General features: G+C 39.9%; 1 protein-coding gene across 1 annotated transcript in view; it reads right to left on the reverse strand.

Annotated features, from left to right (window-relative positions):
* MEOX2 (mesenchyme homeobox 2) overlaps window positions 1-15,428 on the reverse strand; it is a 55,808-nt gene extending 40,380 nt beyond the window's left edge. Inside the window, exon 1 of the mRNA XM_086742427.1 lies at window positions 14,508-15,428. Coding sequence (XP_086598553.1) covers window positions 14,508-15,018 — 511 coding nt within the window. The 5' untranslated portion in view covers window positions 15,019-15,428. The remainder of the gene's footprint in view (window positions 1-14,507) is intronic.

A 15,428-nucleotide genomic window follows, 5' to 3' on the forward strand; every position in this document is an offset into this window, starting at 1 on the left:
AACATAAGAACAAAGACTCATCCCCAAGCTAACTAATCTTGTGCATAAGGATGCATGAGAATTGCCTTCTAAAGCTGTATGATGAAGAGAAGGGATAAATTACTTAGGACTGTAGTAGAGCATGAGACAAGCTTCAGAAAAAGAAAGTTTGAAGTATTTTAAGATGAGTGTCAGGCCAAAATTCCTGCAAGTGAGATTTATTACACCATGGAGTCAGTTTCCTGAGACTGCTAATGAAGGCAAGCTATTTTTTAAAGTCCAAATGAGCATTTAATAAATGAGTACCACACTCACAAACCATATACATAACCCGTTTTGTCATACTGAATTGAAAGAAATCAACCCACACTCAAGTATTTTAGTCATCACTACTTCACTCCATCTGTCACTCGTCTAATAAAAGAATATTAATATGGATTGCTGTTTGACAGGGGGGTGCCTTTTCCCCTGTAAAGAGGATTCCTTTAGGTGAATTACGTGTGACTTTTTAGCAAGGTTTCCTTTCCTTCTTGCTTTTTTTTTTCTTAGCCTGTACTATATTTTATGTCCTTCCAATCATGCTTAGGTCTGCATAGCTAGACAGCAATGTAATTAATTATCTTGTAATTAATTCACTCAGGAGGACTGTTCAGCCACAATCAACTGTACAATCTGACCATCATCCACATTCACTACACTGGAAATAATGGCATCCCTCATGGACACTGCAAAGTCTGTAGTTCCTCTCCTTTACGGAGCCAGAGAAAGCTTAGGCTGGCATAGAGTAGCACAGAGAGGAGAGGAGAAGAGCGGGGAAGAGAGGGAGAGAAGGGCTGTTTTCTCCTCTCTGTGAAGACTGAAAGTGAGGTGAGGATAGTAGTGATGAAAGTTAGTATGATTATGACAAAAAAAAAAAAAAGTTTTTACCTATGACAGTTTTGAGGCATTTCCTGAAGGGGGACAGCCTCTTGATCCTTTTTAATATCCTTATTAGTCTCCAGTTCAAGAAGCGTGTGTGAGGACATGTTTAACTCCCATTGAAGTCAATGGTTCTTAAGCATATGCTTAAATTTTTTTTGCAAATCAGAACTTTAATCTATTCCTTATGTACATTTAGGATTACAGAGAAGTCTTCTGTTTTTGAAGTTGCTGGAAACATCAGCTTACTGATGGAAGATGGGGGAAGGGAGCAGGACTCCATCTCTTTCAGAAGTCTGCAAATTTCTTGTTTACATTTTTTCTAATTTTTACCAGAAAAGTATCTGTTTACAATTTTTTTGTATACCCTTCTCAAGTACTGGCTATTAGATTCTAATGTGTGCTGCAGAAATGTGAGTTTCTGACACAACACACTTCTAGGTTTTTGTTAGTTATAAAGTCACAAATACTAAGGTTAGTGTCTCATTCCTCCCTCCTTCCTCTATAAAGTTGATAGAACTCTTACCAAAACCCAAAGAGATTTATTCCTAGCAAGGGAAAAGAAGAGTTGAGACAAAAGCTGTAAAACTGTCTCCATCCTACACTGCAAAAGCACCTCAGTTCTGGCATCTAGTGCTTTTGGCTATTTCAGTCCTGGAACAGAACCCTCTTCATGGAGCCTGAAGGTTGTGCCAAACTGCATGGTGATTTTTGTGATATGGAAAAAAGCCCACTGGAGACTAGTCAGAAAGCAGCCAGTCTTGTGATCTGATCCTCATATGAATTTATGTCCCCAGAGTTCAGATTTAATATCTTCTGTAATTTTACTATGCAATCTATTTGCAGATATTACACTGAAAAATTCTAGATATTGAGAATAATTGCAAAATTGCCAAGCCTAAGCATTCAAAAAGTATCAGCAAGACTCCTGTACCTTTTCTTTTCCGTCCCTGCCTGCAGCTCCCTCCCCAAACTGTTTTAAAAACACATTTAGAAATAAAATAGCACAGTATAACCCAAGCCCTGGTTCAGTCAAATCAAGTGGACTCTCCAGGTCCCTATCTGCTGTTATTTTAGATTTGATACACACATGCATGCACACACTCACACACACAACAAAGTTCATGTCTATTCCATCAATGAAATGGAATCACAAAAAAAAATATTTTACTGTTTTCAAAATTCTTCTTACAGAAAACTAGAGTGAAAGGACAAATTGCCAATGCTATTTAAAGAGTTTAGAGGCCCCTTCAAAATGAGACTTTACTTTCCTTGAAGCACATTCCTTCTGGCACAAGTAATTATTACCTAAAATCTTGGAATTAAGAGAGTGCATTTTAAGAAAGTTAGATTCATTTTCTTCACCCATTTGGCTTAGTTTCAAATGCTCCCTTTTGACACAAGGCTCTGCTCAACACTGGGCATATCACTGGTATTAAATGTTAACCATCAGCACTGTCATGTCTGCTTGATTTCCCCTATAACTGTTTACAGAACCTGCTCCGTGGTGCACACACTTATGAAGTTAAAACCTCAAGAGAATAGAGAGCACAAAAAACCATCTTTTTTTCCTTTCTTTTTTTTTTTTCCCCACTTTACTCTCAGATTTGCACATTTATCTTACACGTCATAAATGCATAGAAGAATCACGACTGACCTACAGTTACCAAAGTTCACAATAAAACAGTCAAGGGTTTGGAGCCAATGGGATAATGACAGTATATTGCTTCTGTACCAAAGACAGCTAAGAGTGTGAATGGAAAAGGAAGAATACACTTAAGACAGAACAGAGAAAACATTAAGGTAGATAAGAAACAGGATCTGAAGACACCTGGGCAACGCCTTGCAGGGAAATAAGTTTAACTCAGAGAGGAGAAGGTGGAACCAGAAGAAGGATCTAGGGAGGGAATTTCAAAAGGGTATGATTGAAAGGTGGGATAATTTCATCAGCTTTGGTTTTGGCAGGGTTAAAATAGGAGCCAAAAGAGGGCCAGGGCAGGAAAACAGTACTTGATTTCTGCTAAGTGATGTAAAAGTCATTTGCAAAACAGTCTGAAAACATGTTGGAGAGAGAGAAGATTGATAAAAGCAACTCGCAGACTCTCATGGCAAAATAAGATCTTCTAAACCATAGTTCTCACCTTGTTCAGAACAAGCAGCAGCCCATGGCCTTGTGCTGAGGAAACCACCGACAAAGTTGTTTTGCCCTTGTAAAAAGATGCTTTGTGCTTACCCCAGGTCTCTTTTGTGAGCACTTTTTTCCTACGCTTGTGCATTCTTGCCCTGGAAGGAAAGGAAATGCTGCCTGCTTTTATAAAGAAACCAATCTTAACTGCATAAAGCCAGCTCTTAGGCTTTATAGAGAGCAGAGATAGATGAGACATTAAATGACATGGCAGGGAAGGTGCAAAGGCTGATTAGTGAGACCTTCCTTTTCGGCTTGTGCTGCAACATGCTACATGCATTCCCTGGACTTGATTCAGTTCCCAAACTTGCAGAAATACTCTTCCAGAGGTATTTAGGAAACACATCCAATAACTGCCGAGTCACTTCTGAATGCTCCATGTAGGTTCATAAGAAGACCTCAGGCAAGAGCAGTACTTCTTGCATTTCTAGCTCAGTGCAGATTTCACCCCCGCCTTTTGCAATAAGAATCTGCTGATACATTAACAAGGTCCTTTTAATTAATAACATGTAGGCAGACACCACTAAATGGGCAGCATCAAGCTTTCTACTTATCTACAGAATCAAGTCAACCATATGTTTCAAGGTTATCATGGACGCAGCTTTTAGTTTATGTGTATGTGAATTAAGACTATCAATTAATTGTAGAAACATACTTGAAAAACAAAGCAAACCAGAGCCTCCGTAACTAATCTTTTTATGGTATCTACCCAGATGTTGTGGAACTACAAACATTTCTTAGCCGCACACTGTCAAGCTGAAGGAATCAAATGAGAGTGGCAACTGACATGCCTGTGCTTAACTTTTTTAATATTATACTGTTAATTCAAAGAGAATTATACACAGTAACCTAAGCTTCAACAGGATTAGAGCATCAGTACACAGACTGGCAAAGCACTGAGTGACTCTTGTAGTAGGGAAGGAAACGGCTTTCCCAAGAATTTTGAAGACTTGGGTCATTCTGTAAGTTGTATTTCACCAAACATACTTCAAAACGGCTGGACACATTTAGCCACTGTACTTGAAACACACAATCTCTATCCAAAAAAAGTGTTTGTTTGGGTGTCATGTCTGGCAAAGCTCTTGTGATATGTTTGCAAATACAAAAACATTAAATCTCTGATATTTCTCATGCCAGCAGACTGCAAACTCGATTGGCGCATTTTCTGCATGTCTAAATTTCAGTTTGGAAACAGTGAAATAAAGATAGCTTTATAAGGTTTGAATACAGCTAGATTTCTCTACATACCCTCAATTTAAAGCGATAAAGATGTTTGCTTGTAAAGTTGTAGTAATGTATTGAAATGTAAAAAGCAAAGGAGTCAGAATGAATGGAGGAAAAAAAATTAAAATGCAAAGCTAAACAAAAGGAAAGTTTGGCAGTGTATTTCTTTATAACGTAAACCAGTCCAAAATATTTGCGCCCTTGTCTCCAGCTTTTTCTCCTGTGCGTACTCACACCATTTTTTAAAAATTTATAATTTAAGTTATTCTATTTACTACTTTTAATAAGAATATATTGCTTCATAAAAACAAATAATACAGATAGTCACTCTTTTATTGGCCTAATAATATAATCTATTAGAAAATCATGTAAATTCAAGTGGTAATAAAACAAGAAAATATAATGCTACGATTCAAGATGCCTTATGGACAACGGCTAACGAAGCCTCCTATTTTTATCTGACTCTGCTCCACTGATCCATAACTGTTTCATCTTGCATTGTCTAACAGACTAACATTGCCTAACGGTACTGGATCACTGTGGTTCTTAAGTTATTGTAGGTTAACATCTAATAGAAGTCTGATTAAGGTAAAGGGAGGTATTTTTTTTGTTTTGCAGTAAAGAAAGTGCTCATTCTGCAAGGATAAATGGAAATCAGAAGCATATACAGGCACACACTCCTTCAGAAATGGAATTGTGTGAAAAAAGAAAGAGAGGGAGGGAGGGAGAGGGAGCCGGGAGTGAGACCGTTAGTGTGTATTGTTCTAATGTCCTCTGGAACGCAAAGACTTAACACATAGCTGCGGTTTGAGGTCATTGTGGTACTCCCAAAACAAGAATATAGAAAGGAAAAAAAAAAAAGAAAAACAAGAGCTTAATACTACTATGTCGCTTCTGAGTCAATCAAATCAGTTAATTCCAAAACGCAAAGGACCCACAACGTTCTCAGTTCTCCCTAAGCCCTATGTAAGGCGTGTATGACTTGCGGACTGTTACTAGGTTTTAAAGTCTAGATCAGAAAATAGCAATTTGAAAGGAGTGCACACGCCTTAGCCCCCATTAGACTTCTGTTTTCTTCTAGTAAAAAATACCATCTGGCATTCTAAGCAAAAAGCTTTACAAGGCATCTTCGAGCGATTGACGTCGCCGTAGCCACCCCGGCTTCCATTCATATGGCTTTTACCAGCTCTGTGTACCAAAGCCTTGAAAAAACAGCCATCATATACTTTATGAACACCTCTGACTTCAGTTTGTTTCTATTCACTAAACCAACTGGTATTTTCATTAATTTAGGAGAGATCTAGTCACTGTTCCTATTGTTCTTTTTACAGTAATAAGCACATTTTAACAAGTAGGTTTTGCTAGCCCACATATCCTACGAGGATGGAGCCTACAGCACTCTGGTATTCTACAGCAGCTGGAAGAAAAGGAAAGGCTTGAAAAGCTACTGGAACTTGTGTGCCTGAGGAGCCTGTACAAGCACCCCTTTCCAAAAAAGCCCCCGTGCACATTCAGGGTACATTGCATACTTCTAGAATATGCCATTTTTTTTTTGCTTGGCAGGTAGAAAACCCCATGGTTCATTCAACTCTCTTCAGAGCTGTATTGTCAGTCCACATATGTCCAACAGATTTTTTAGTATCTATTTTTAGAAGGACCAAAGTGGGAAAGAGGGTTTTTTCCGCTTGGTAAATTTAAGTGACTAATGCCTCCAATTCACCGAAATGTGTAAACATTCACTTAACTTCAGGTGTGTTCGTGTCAAAGTAATACGACTGCTTCTGCTGTGAAGTCCTGGCTCCACTGAGTAGTTAGTTTTGACTTCAGCACACCCAAGATTTCATTCATCTCGCAACATACAAAATTAAATGCATACTGGCATCATCGTAGGATCACAGTCTAAGAATTAAAACTCACAATGGTGGCAGAGGCTACTGAATTGCGTCTAACACAGTTTATGTAAGGCAGCATTTGTTCAGGCTCACTTGCTAAAAATAAAAAATAGCTATTAGAGATCTAAGAGAATCCAGAAGGAAGAAGGACTTTTAAAAGCCTGCAGTAATCTGTTTCAGTTTTAGTTTTTCATATCCTATTTGCTATAAAATAATGTTCAATCAACCAATTTTTCTCTAGTCCAAGAAGCAGCTTCATAAAAAAAAAAAAAAAGAAAGAAAGAAAGAAAAAAGATTACTTGGCTTCCAGTTAGGGTTTCATAATCCACTGGATTTTATTGGTTTAGTAAAACTATGCTCTTCTATCATAAATGAAAGATTCAACTCGTTCCTGTGAGACTTATTTCTTCTGCTGTTTGGTCAATTATTTTGTTTTATTTGTTGAAAAGAAAGATAAAAGGAAACATAGGTTCAAGTACAAAATAACTTTTTGTTCAAATGACCATTAAGCTTTCATGGGTGTTTTCTTCTGTTTATGTATTTTAAGAGCCCCTTTTCCCACTACTGAAAGGTTTATTCAGCAAAGGTAAATTTCAATACAAAGTTCAGACTGCTTTTTTTTCTTTGTATTGAGAAAGAAGCTCCAGTGATTTCAGACTGCGTAGTATTGCATGATTACATTCATCGTTAAACAACAAAATATTCAGTAGCCAATTTCCAAATGTCATTTCTGATTTTAATTTTGAAGTATAATCGCGTGCCTATTTAGTAATAGGCACAATTATCCAGTCAAGTAACCTACCCCGAAAACTATTTGGAAAATTCAGAATTCCATATGGAAAATAAACTCAAATTCTGAATAGGAGGTATGGTCTTCTGTAGGTCCAAGATCTCAAAACAAAGGACATCCTCCCTAATCTACAACAAATATTACACCTTTAATATGATTGACTTTAACAAGTAGAATTTTGACAGCCTAAATTTGTCTACTAAACATCGGTAACATACAGTAGTAGTAGTAGTATAACTTAGTAAATATTTATAATGTTTAGTAGAAGACTTCAGAAGCAACTTTTCATGTATGGCAGCAAACTGTATACTACTATATCTCATTAAATTAATGCTTTTTTTTTTCACTTCGCATCACTCCATGAATGCTAGGATACAGTGATGCAACTCTGCACTACTGATATTACAGATATATATATAAAATTAGCAGAGACTGAATAACATCAGTGTGATTTAAAATATTATTTTTAATGGATATGGTTTAGGTAAACTTATCAAGTGACACGGATTTTGTAATATATATTAATAAATAGAAGAACAACAGACGCTAGAACGCTAAATCGATGGCAGCAGTGGTTTTTTAAACAAACATTCCTTTGCTGTGTTTGCCGCTGGAAGCATGCGAGACGGTGTATCACACAAAGCATAAGCACTAGCACGGCTAACTGGTCTATCCCCTTCCTCCAAGCTAAGCTATATTCATAGTAAGAATGCATGTCTTAAAATTTGGTACTACCAAAAATCAGTGGGAGTTTTGTCATCGATATGTTCCAGGTGAAACTTCCCTTAGCATGTATGTTTATATACCATTTATTTTAATAACTTTCTTTAGTGATTCAGATACTTGAAATACATACAAGATCAGACTGTGTGCATCCAACACAATTACATCAGGCTATTTTTTAATTCAAAATTTCATTCAATACAATAGAAAAGCAGCTATGGGGTCATCAGAGACCCCAGACACTCACTCCAGAAGTCAAACGACTTCTTGCTCTGCACACCTATGCAACCAGACAAGCTCATACTGGCAAAGGTGATGGCCTTGCCCTGCTGAGTAGTGGGAGGAAGACTTTTTCTGTGGGGTGGCTGCGCACCGTCTCGCTCCTACCCTGCCACCAGCAATACTCGAGAAGTGGTGATGCAGAGCTGTGAGTCTTTTAATGCTTACTAAAAAAAAAAAAGCCCGCACGTGCACACACATGAACACAAAGGTTTTCATTAAATAAAATCTTACAGTACTCTACAAATGGAAGGAAAACAGTGGTATTGCCATTGTCTAGGTTGAGGAAACAGACATAAAAGCATAGGGCACAGGCTCGCGGCCGATCGTAAGGCTGGGTTCAGTGCCCAGCTGTGCACTGATGTAATGAAGTAGCCTCAAGCACTGTTTATCAAACTTCTCTTAACACCACGCTATTTTAGTTAGAAACCTTATTAGCGACATATGCAAGTATTTATATTTAAAAAATATGACTTTCCTTTCGCGTCCTTTCAAGTTGCATTCTTAAGTGTATTAGAACAAGGACACAGGATAACATAGCAAAGATAAGGATTGAACCCAGCCTCGCCATAACTACGTTTCACTGATGGATTTAAACTTTGCTCATTCCAGCAGATGAAACCAGATTTATTTCACTTCCTTTCCAGAGAATAACAAAACTGTTTGGAAGAATACATTTTGCTACTGAAAGAAACACACTACAGCGACCATTCCTACTGCTGTGTAACTTTGTATTTGCTGAAAGCAATAATCCCGCCAGCAATATCTGATTATTAGCAGACAGCAGCAGAGGTAATGTTGTCACCTTCCCTTGGATTTCAAGACACAGAGCTCATTCCTACTTTTGAGGACTTCAAAGTCTTGTCTATCCTGTAGCATATCCAGTCATCACACTGCTAAAGAACGGCAAACTATATGCAGATTAATAGGTTCAATTAAAAAGCATGTATTAATTAGCACATCTAAAAAGGGCAACAAGTCTGAAAAAAAATGCAGAATCTGATTACTTACTCTGCAAAATACTAGAGAAATTACGCTATATGTTAGGACAAATTTTATCCAAGGATGTTGAAATCAATTAAATTAAAATTCAATTTATATAAATAATGCTGAATTGGCAATGTTCAAACAATCACGCAATCCTAATATTTTATCAGTAAATATCTGCAAGAATTGTAAAGAATTTTGCTTTCCTTACCACACAATAGCAATTTAAAAATCCTGAAAGGTAACTACAGCCATGAGGTTTTAAAAAGTTTTAGTGACATTTTCTCCACATATTGCCAGAATGTTTGGATCTTTAATCCCTATGTGTCCATATCTCCTTCCGCATTTGGTCCTAGTACCACACTTCTTACTCATCCAAACCCCTCAGTAACTTGAAGACTGGGATCCTTGATAGCGCTTAATATCAAATAAAAAAAGAATAACATGCAATTACATTTGCCAAATTACATGTGCCAAAATTTAAAACAGAGTAACAGAATAAAGCTCCAATGACTTAAAAAACCTTGAGCACTTCAGTAGTTCCACTAGAGTCAACAGACCTTCTTACAAAAACATTTGTGCTCCCGTGAACGTCTGGATATTGGGACCCCGATGTTTCTAAAAGGGCGAGTTGGGGGCGAAGTGTAAATCCTACTGAATGATATATACAAACAGACAGAAATACATAATTAGAGGCCATACTTACTTCTGTCCACACAAAATTACGCTTTGGCTATGGGCAAATAATTCTGAAAAAGTATCATTAAAATAGTGTTTAAAAATTTTACAGTCCTAGAAAAGTTCCTGATTATATTTCCTGAGAGTGAAAGTGAATGTATTACAGATTTTCATCTATTAAACAATCCAGCAAGTAGCCTGCTAGGTAGTTCAACATTTGCTAAGCAATCAGCCTTGGAAGTTTTCAACCTAAAACTACAATTATTATTCATCAGATTTTGGTCTTGTTTCATTTATAAAATCTACAGAGGTGGCTTTTTGTTGTTGTTGTTAGGTTGTGGGTTTTTTTTAATGGCAAGTGATGCTTTGATACTGTATACTAAACAAATTAACTCTTTCCAGAAAAACTATATTTTATTATGCATTTTTCTTGCTTCTGTTTACAACTACGCTGAAAAGCACAGACATATTGATGAATCAGCTACACAGTTCTTTTTGACTACAAGTGTGCAGCTCATTTTTCTTACAGATGTGTTTCAGAAACCAATCAGAAATCCTCAAAACCCATGATTTTGCAGTATTTATAATCATTTATCAAAATGACCTGCTTTTTAGAGACCATGTCAAACAAGTACCTATGATTTATGATATTTAGATGTGTTTAAAATAAATTCCCTGGAGATGTAACTTTTTACCACTTGCATGTTGAGAACAGGTAGGTTATAAAAGATGTTAAAACACTGGAAAAAAAGACTATTGTTTTCTTTTCATGTGATTTGTCAATGAACAAAAACCAGCAGAACAGCTATTGAAACACTGGATTCCTGAACTGTTTGTGTAGGCTTAACAGCAGTGTTTCTGTATGATACTATTGTAAATACAGTCAAAAATATGAATGGTTGTTATTACCTGCTAGCCTTTCCTCGGAAATCTGCACCATATAAAAACATTTTTCCATGTCAAACTTTAAGGGGGGGAAAAAAAAGGCTTCTCATGCCTGGAGGCATGTGTTTAATTAGATTAGACTTTAACTGAAATCAAATTTACATATAACATATATTTATCTATTGCAATTAAAAGTTTGAATAGCTGTAGTGCTTAGAAGAATGCCTTCAACAGTACTCAGCCTCCCCCTGGTCTTTTCAGCATAGTACAGATATTTTTTTCGCCATAGCCTGTTAGGCTTCCTTAAGGCTACCAGATTTACTTTCTTTTTGTATTTCTCAGTAAACCTAGATTACGCTTTCTATATAGGCATTAATATGCTTTTCTCCTGACCGAAGTTTTAAGAAAACTTGAACTTAAATAAGCCAACTGAGACAATTGCAGTAGTAATTTTGCATTTGATGTGTTCTGCATCATCTGAGAATCAAAACCTACTCTATAAAAACCAGAACTAAAATGGCCTCAAAAGTCACAGGCAAATAATGAGAAAGGGAGGCATTAGAAAAATCCAAAATATTCCATATAGAACAACTCGTACCACAAAGCAACAAAGCACTCCAAGAATATGTTTTTTATACACTCAGCATGGTTTTCATCCGCACCTCATTAGCACACAGATAATTCTGACCATTAGTATGCTTTAAAATAGGCGATTTTCTTTGTAACCTATCCTCAAATTTAGTATCGTCTCTTTACTCCTGCATCCTTGACACACGCCAAGCCAAGTTATGGAGGCAAGGATGCAGATGCCATTATTCACTGTGAAACATGGAACAGCTACAGATTTGTGTGCATCCCTCCTCAGCTCGCGGGCTCGTTTACTGCCCCACTTCTGGGCCTAGGCAGGTTGAAAGGAACGTTCTGAAGATAATGAGAGCGCGACTGCAAAACCTTGAGACACGGACAGCTGTAGCATGCAGGGGCTGGTGACTAAGTAAGCAGTGTTTCCCAGTCCTTTACAACAAGAACAGTTGACAATTTCACCCTGTTCTGTAGCAGCCTATTCAATATCTTCAAAGGAAACTTCCCAAGCTTAAAACCTGGGTTAGGGCGAAAGAAAACTGTAAGTCAGACAGCGTATATAAAACTACCACGGAAGCACGTTTTACTTTGCTTTCTCAATCCCGAACAAAAGTGTAACAGAGCATAGCGCGAAATATTTCTGTCCTCCCGTTCCCTCCAATATGTGAATTCCAGGAGGAAAGAGCAAGCGCAGGGACAAGCACACAGTCCATCATCCAAAATTTTCCTTGCCCTCTGGATTTCTGTTTATAATTTTAAAAAATTATGCTCCCGCCATCATCACAAACAAGGAAAATGGGGTATCTCTGCTGGTAAATTTTCAGAGTATCTACACAACAGTTACTAGTTTGGGAGATAAATGATATGAGCAATGTTCACATTTTACTTTCTTTAAACTATCTATAAACTCAGTTTTATGAATCGGCGTTCCTGATCTTAAACATTCAGGAATGAAAGCAAAGTAGTGCAAGAAAGGGGTAGCCTAAGGTTAATTCAGCTCTGAAATGCGGAACAGATTCCGTGCTCAAGAGAACACTGAACATGCTGTGGCTTTAAGTGATACGCTAAAGAAGAGGAAATACATCTGTAAATAAGCAAGAGCATTAATAATTGTCTCAGAATGCTGGCACTGAAACTTAAAACAGTCTCTCTTCACTCCTTAGTTATTTACTATTAGGATTTTATACAAATGCCTATTGAAGTAGTTCCAAGTGTGATGAATACATCTCCAAAAAGTGGGGAAGGCGTGGATTAAATTATTCCAAGTACAGTAATTTGTTTATAAAAAATCCCAGATTAATGAGAAATAAAGGGGATTATTTTTAATCAAATGAGAGGTAATTATGGATGACAAATATAGAAACGCAGTGACTTAAAAACAGCTCTTGCAGCCATACATTAGAAGGGCATTAAACATCCAGCACCAGAGTTCAGAATTAATAAAGGGGTGGGGTTAAATGTTCAGTCCAAAACTTAGGCTTCTCCTAACAAAAAAAAAAAAAAACACGAAGATAGAGCAGCTACCCAGTTGTTGTCAAAAGATGCCTATTTTCAGTTTGAGAGGTTCACAACTGTGTGAACGGCCATAATATTTTTTTTCTTAGGGGAAGGGAGGAGGAAATAGTTACCTGCCTTGATCTTCAGGAAGTCTTAGAAAGTAAGGTTCGGAGCACAGCGCAAGATAAGCGTAAGCATGGCTAAAGGCTTGATCCCTCTTCCACTAAATCCAGTGGAAGGCTCCAGTCACTGCAGGGCAAGGTTCCCCACTAGTGGGGTTTTTTTGCTTGCATTGCAAAATGAAATAAACAGAAAGTGATACAGATACTTCCCTGACAGTGAAAGGGACCGATTTCCTTTTTGCCTTCAGCTTTAAATAGACTTGACAAATACAATAAATCTTTACACCGACAGGCATCCCGTTATTTTCCCAGCAGTAACAGGGACTCAAATTTTCATATTGCTCGTACACCTCACGAAATCAGAGAAGTCCTTTTATTTCGTGAAATATAATGAAGATGCAACAATAGATTCCGCCACCAGTGTTTTCACTAAATACGGCTTTTAATCTTGAAAGTTTTCAGCCCATACACCAGCTTCATAAGATGGAATTCAGTTAAACCCACCCCGAGTTACTGTAAACGTTTCTTAATGTAATGGGCAATGAATAAAATGATGGTGTCCTTGAGCGTTATTTTTTAAAAGACTTTCTGTTGCTTACCACTTTACCAAGCTCACAACATTTTGAGCGAGAGAGGTCATGGTTTCAATTGTGAACTTCATAAATATCTGGAAAAGCCTTTCACTTTCTCTTCCTCGATAACAAACAATTTGCTACGCCTGCTTTTGAGTTTTCAAACTTGTTGAGCCCTCTCTTTCTCAAGTGCCTCCTGCCCGTCTCAGTATATTTTTGGTGACCCCCTGGTTTAGGTGCACCCTAACGGAAGTACCATCAGTCGCGTTGCCTTCGCCGAGTGTTTTTTGTCAGAGCGGGACTTTGACAGGCTTCGCCGTTTTAAAAAGCGGAGATTATGTCAAGGTTTTTTTTTTTTTTTTTTTTTTTTTGCATGCTCAGCGATGCCAAATCATTGCCTTGGAATGACTGTGAGTCTACATGTTTTTCTGCTCGTCTTTAAGTAAGAATTGCAGTGATTTTAAAATTCAGACAGCTCCTTCCTTCCCCTCCGCCCCCGCCACCAGCAAACTGAAGTGAAGCGGCTTTCTACAACTCCCCTTCAACCCCTTGGCTTTCCAGACTCCAAATTTTGCCCCGTTCCACCCCGAGGATCGAGGCGGGCGCACCCGGGTCCTACCGGGCAGCGAGGCACCAGCTCCTCTGCCGCATCCCCGCCGCCGTTCCCCGGCGCTGTGCCATCCATCCCTCGCCCGGGAGCGGCGGCCAGCTCCGCGGGGGCAGGCGCAGGAGCGCGCTGTACTCTGAATTTTGAAGCAGAGGTGGCGAATTGGGCAGGGGGGAGGGGGGCGCGGGACCAGATGCTAAAATCCTCACCAAAGCTGCAAAGCGTTTCTCTCCTTGACTGTAGGAAACTCTCCCTCCCCCCTCCACCACCGCCACCTTGATTTCATGCTCTACCACGTGCTGGATTTTTTCATTTTTATTTTTTTTCCCCCTCCCGCCGTAGCCCTACTAAAGCTTTGCTTTAATGATGGAGATCCCGAGCGCGCCTTTGAGGGAAGGAGCGAATCGGCTGCCGGGTGTCAGCCGGCGGCGACACCACCACGGCGGCCGGGCCGGGGCCAGCCGAGCCGAGCCGAGCCCAGCCGAGCTGTCGGCGGGGCACCAGAGGCCCGGCAGCGCAGCTCCCCCCCACAACCCCGCCACCCCAGCACCCTCCGCCCGGGGGTCCCGCCCCGCAGGAGCAGTTACCTGAGCTGTCGCTTTTCCTCTTGCCGGACCTCTTCTCTGTTTCCACTGGGGACAGAGCCTGCCTGCCATAGTCCCCTGGCGCGCAGGCTGCCCCCGTGGGGGTGTTAGTGCCCAAGCTGGAAGAGTTTGAACACAGGACGGGGGGGCTGCTGCCCAGCTCCGGGGGTCCTCCTGAGTCGGGCTGAAGGCAGAGGCTGTGGCGGGCCGCAGCGGGAGGAGACGACATCTGAGGAATGTGCCAGTTCGTCTGCAAAGCTTGGTGCTGCTGTTGCTGGTGGTGGTGGTGGTGGTGGTGGTGATGGTGGTGGTGCCCCCTATGATGCTGGCTGGCAAACATGCCCTCCTCATTGGGGTATCCCGCTATTATGCAAGAGGAAGAAGAAGAAGACAGATCAGGGTAGGACATGTGGTCAGATCTTCCATGCAGGGCAAGAGAAGACTGGGAGAAAGGGTGCAAGCTCTGCGCGGTGGCATGGGGGCTGCGCAGGCAGCCAAAGAGTGTGTGATCCATGGCATGCAAGTCTCAGGTTCCAGGCAGGAGAGTTTAGGAAGGATCCAACTTCACCACCCTTTGTCAACTTTCACTGTAAACAGATCGGGGCCTGGATGTAATTTTTTTTTTTTTCCCCCAAAACGGCAACGACAGACTCTGCAGCAGGCAGCTGAGCTCAGATAATCCAGGTCTGTAGCCCTAGGGGCCAGGCTCCGCCGCATCAACGCGCGGACCTAGATGAGCCGTTCTCAGAGCTGCTCAGATGTCAAGGAGCGGGAAGAGGCTGAAGCCAAGAGAAGGTGGTCCCGGAGAACTGCTCGGAGGGGGAAACAGCTCCGGGAGGTTATAAATACAGTAGTCTGTAATGTGAGCTGGGGGCTGGCTCAGCCGCGCAGCACTGACCACATGCAAAACTCCCCTCCAAAACG

The sequence above is a fragment of the Chlamydotis macqueenii genome, chromosome 2 (assembly GCF_036417535.1).
Source record: "Chlamydotis macqueenii isolate bChlMac1 chromosome 2, bChlMac1.mat, whole genome shotgun sequence".
In the NCBI taxonomy this organism is placed as follows: Eukaryota; Metazoa; Chordata; class Aves; order Otidiformes; family Otididae; genus Chlamydotis; species Chlamydotis macqueenii.